This window comes from Amaranthus tricolor, chromosome 13 (assembly GCF_026212465.1).
Source record: "Amaranthus tricolor cultivar Red isolate AtriRed21 chromosome 13, ASM2621246v1, whole genome shotgun sequence".
Classification (NCBI taxonomy): Eukaryota; Viridiplantae; Streptophyta; class Magnoliopsida; order Caryophyllales; family Amaranthaceae; genus Amaranthus; species Amaranthus tricolor.
The window spans coordinates 16,212,580-16,215,317 of NC_080059.1; the positions used below are offsets into that span (position 1 = coordinate 16,212,580).

At 42.6% G+C, this 2,738-nt stretch overlaps 1 protein-coding gene across 1 annotated transcript; it reads right to left on the reverse strand.

Moving 5' to 3' along the window:
* Positions 1–296: 296 nt before the first annotated feature.
* Positions 297–739, reverse strand: LOC130798862 (uncharacterized). Its single transcript, XM_057661960.1, has 2 exons — positions 622–739; positions 297–529 (listed from the first exon to the last, which is right to left on the reverse strand). Exons 1-2 carry the CDS (start codon positions 737–739, stop codon positions 297–299), a joined length of 351 nt encoding a protein of 116 aa, XP_057517943.1.
* Positions 740–2,738: the final 1,999 nt, after the last annotated feature.

Here is a 2,738-nt window from a genome sequence, read left to right on the forward strand (position 1 = left end):
ACTTTATTTCTTGTAATTATCTATGTAAAATAATATAATTTAATAATACATATTTATTTTATTTTATTATATTATTTTCTTAAACCCGATAAATTACGGGGTGTTACAGACTACCCCCGTTAAAAGAAGTTACGCCCTCGTAACTTGCATGACAACGAAAAACGCAGGGCACACACACACACTATCTTAACACGACACTTGTAAAGGAGCAAGACTATAAGTCAAAGAGGTTACACCCCCCCCCCCCACAATACATTCCCGCGAAATTCCTATCGCCTTCTACCCCCCTTAGGAAGTTACGTCCCCGTAACACTATTGAACTGAAAGAGATGAGGGTACTTTGCTCGCATAGAGTCCTCCGTTTCCCATGTAGCCGCTTCATGTTCGTGATTTGACCACAAGAATTTTACCATAGATATATCTTTCCGTCGTGTACTGCGGACATTCTTGTCCAAGATTCTAACCGGTTGCTCAGGGTAAGACAAGGATATATCCAAATCTAAAGGTTCGGGATGTAAGACATGAGAGGCTGCGGCATGATATCGCTTAAGCTGCGACACATGAAATACGTCCTGTACCTTTTCCTAAGAGTTTGGAAGGCTAACCGATATGCCACCTTACCTACACGTTCAGAAATTTCATATGGTCCTATCAATCGAGGGCTCAACTTTCCAAGAGCACCAAAACGCACTACTCCGCGCATGGGTGACAAGTTAAGTAATACCCGTTCGCCCTCCATGAATTCTTTTAGTCGTCGCTTTAAATCAACATAAGACTTCTAACGATCCTATGCCGCTTTCAAACGACCCCTTATCAACCTCACTTTCTCAGTCATCTGGAACAACAATTTAGGCCCCAAAGTCATAGCTTCGGTGAAATCATCCCAATAAACCGGACTATGATAACGACGCCCATACAAAGCCTCGAATGGAGCCATCTGTATCGATGCCTGAAAACTGTTGTTGTAAGAAAATTTGACCAGGTCCAAATGTTCATCCCACGACCCTTGCCATTCCATGGCAATAGCGCGTAACATATCTTCTAGTATCTGATTTTGCCCGTTCCGTCTGCCCATCCATCTACGGATGGAAAGACGTACTATAAAGCAACGTAGTGCCCATTGCCTGTTGCAAGGTTTGCCAAAATTGTGACAAATACCGTTCATCTCTGTCGGACACAATAGTACGGGGCACACAGTGAAATCGTACGACATACTTAATGTAAGCTTGAGCTAATTGTTCCATCTCCCAACGACAGTTCATAGGGATGAAATGTGCTGATTTAGTCAAACGATCCACTATGACCCATAACGCATCATTTCCTGCCTTCATCCGGGGTAAACCCACAATAAAATCCATAGAGATATCATCCCACTTCCATACCGGTATCTCCAAATGTTGCAGTAAACCTCCTGGTCTTTTATGCTCACTTCTAACCTTTTGACAAGTCAAACAGCGCGAGACATAATCCGCAATATCTTTCTTCATCCCAGACCACCAAAACATTAGCTTAAGGTCTTGATACATTTTGTCACCGCCCGGATGGACTGAAAATTCCGTACAATGGGCCTCATCTAAGATACGTTCCTTCAAAGATTCTTCCCCTGTCGGCAAACACCAGCGACCATTGAACCGCAAGCTCCCATCTTTATGAACAAAGAATCCCTCCGCTTTTCCTTTCCGAGCTTGTTCCTTCAACTTCAATAGTTTCGGGTCTTTATCCTGGGAATTCAAAATTTCTTCAAAGAACGAAGGTCAAATAGACAAAGCATTCAGACATCCTTGTAATTCACCCTTACGCACCACTTCCAAATTCATCCTCACAAAATCCCGATGCAACTCTTCAACTCTGTCCAAGGCGGACAACGAGTGTTTGGACTTCCTACTTAACGCACCGGCTACAAAATTTGCTCGTCCCTCATGATATATGAACTCCAAATCATAATCTGTCATCAACTCTAGCCATCGACGCCGTCGCATGTTTAAGTCAGGCTGAGTATAGAGATACTTCAGACTCTGATGATCAGTGTAGATCCTACATTTAACGCCATACAAGTAATTCCTCCATATTTTGAGAGCAAACACTATAGCAGCTAACTCCAAATCATGAGTAGGATAATTAACTTCATGTACTTTCAGTTGTCGTGATGCGTAAGCAATCACCTTACGGTCCTGCATCAGTACACAACCCAATCCTTTCTTCGATGCGTCACTGTAAACAGTATAATCCAGCTTTGGGTCAGGTAGAGTAAGAACAGGGGCCGTAGTTAACCTTTCCTTCAAAGTCACGAAGGCCTATTCACATTCGTCAGTCCACTCGAACTTCTTGTCTTTCTTCATCAACGAAGTCATAGGCCGGGCAATACGCGAGAAATCCTGGACAAAACGACGGTAATACCCAGCCAAGCCCAAGAAACTTCGTACTTCGGTGACATTCTTTGGTGACGACCAACTTCGAACTGCCTCTATTTTTGCCGGATCAACCAAAACGCCCTCCTTAGAAACAAAATGTCCCAAAAATGAGACCTTTTCCAACCAAAAGTCATACTTCGACAATTTTGCGTACAACTTATTTTCTAGCAGGGTTTGTAGGACTAAACGTAGATGTTTCTCATGATCATCCCGGTGTTTCGAATATTCCAATATGTCATCAATAAAGACTACCACGAGCTTATCCAAATAAGCACTAAATACTTGATTCATCAAATACATGAATGCCGCTGGAGCATTTGTTAATCT

Excerpts from the sequence above, each read along its gene's own strand:
- LOC130798862 (XM_057661960.1), bottom strand. The coding sequence starts at position 739 with ATGGAGGGCGAACGGGTATTACTTAACTTGTCACCCATGCGCGGAGTA. Across the intron at positions 530-621 it reads TGAAATTTCTGAACGTGTAG|CCTCTCATGTCTTACATCCC; the intron begins GTAAGGTGGCAT and ends ATCATGCCGCAG.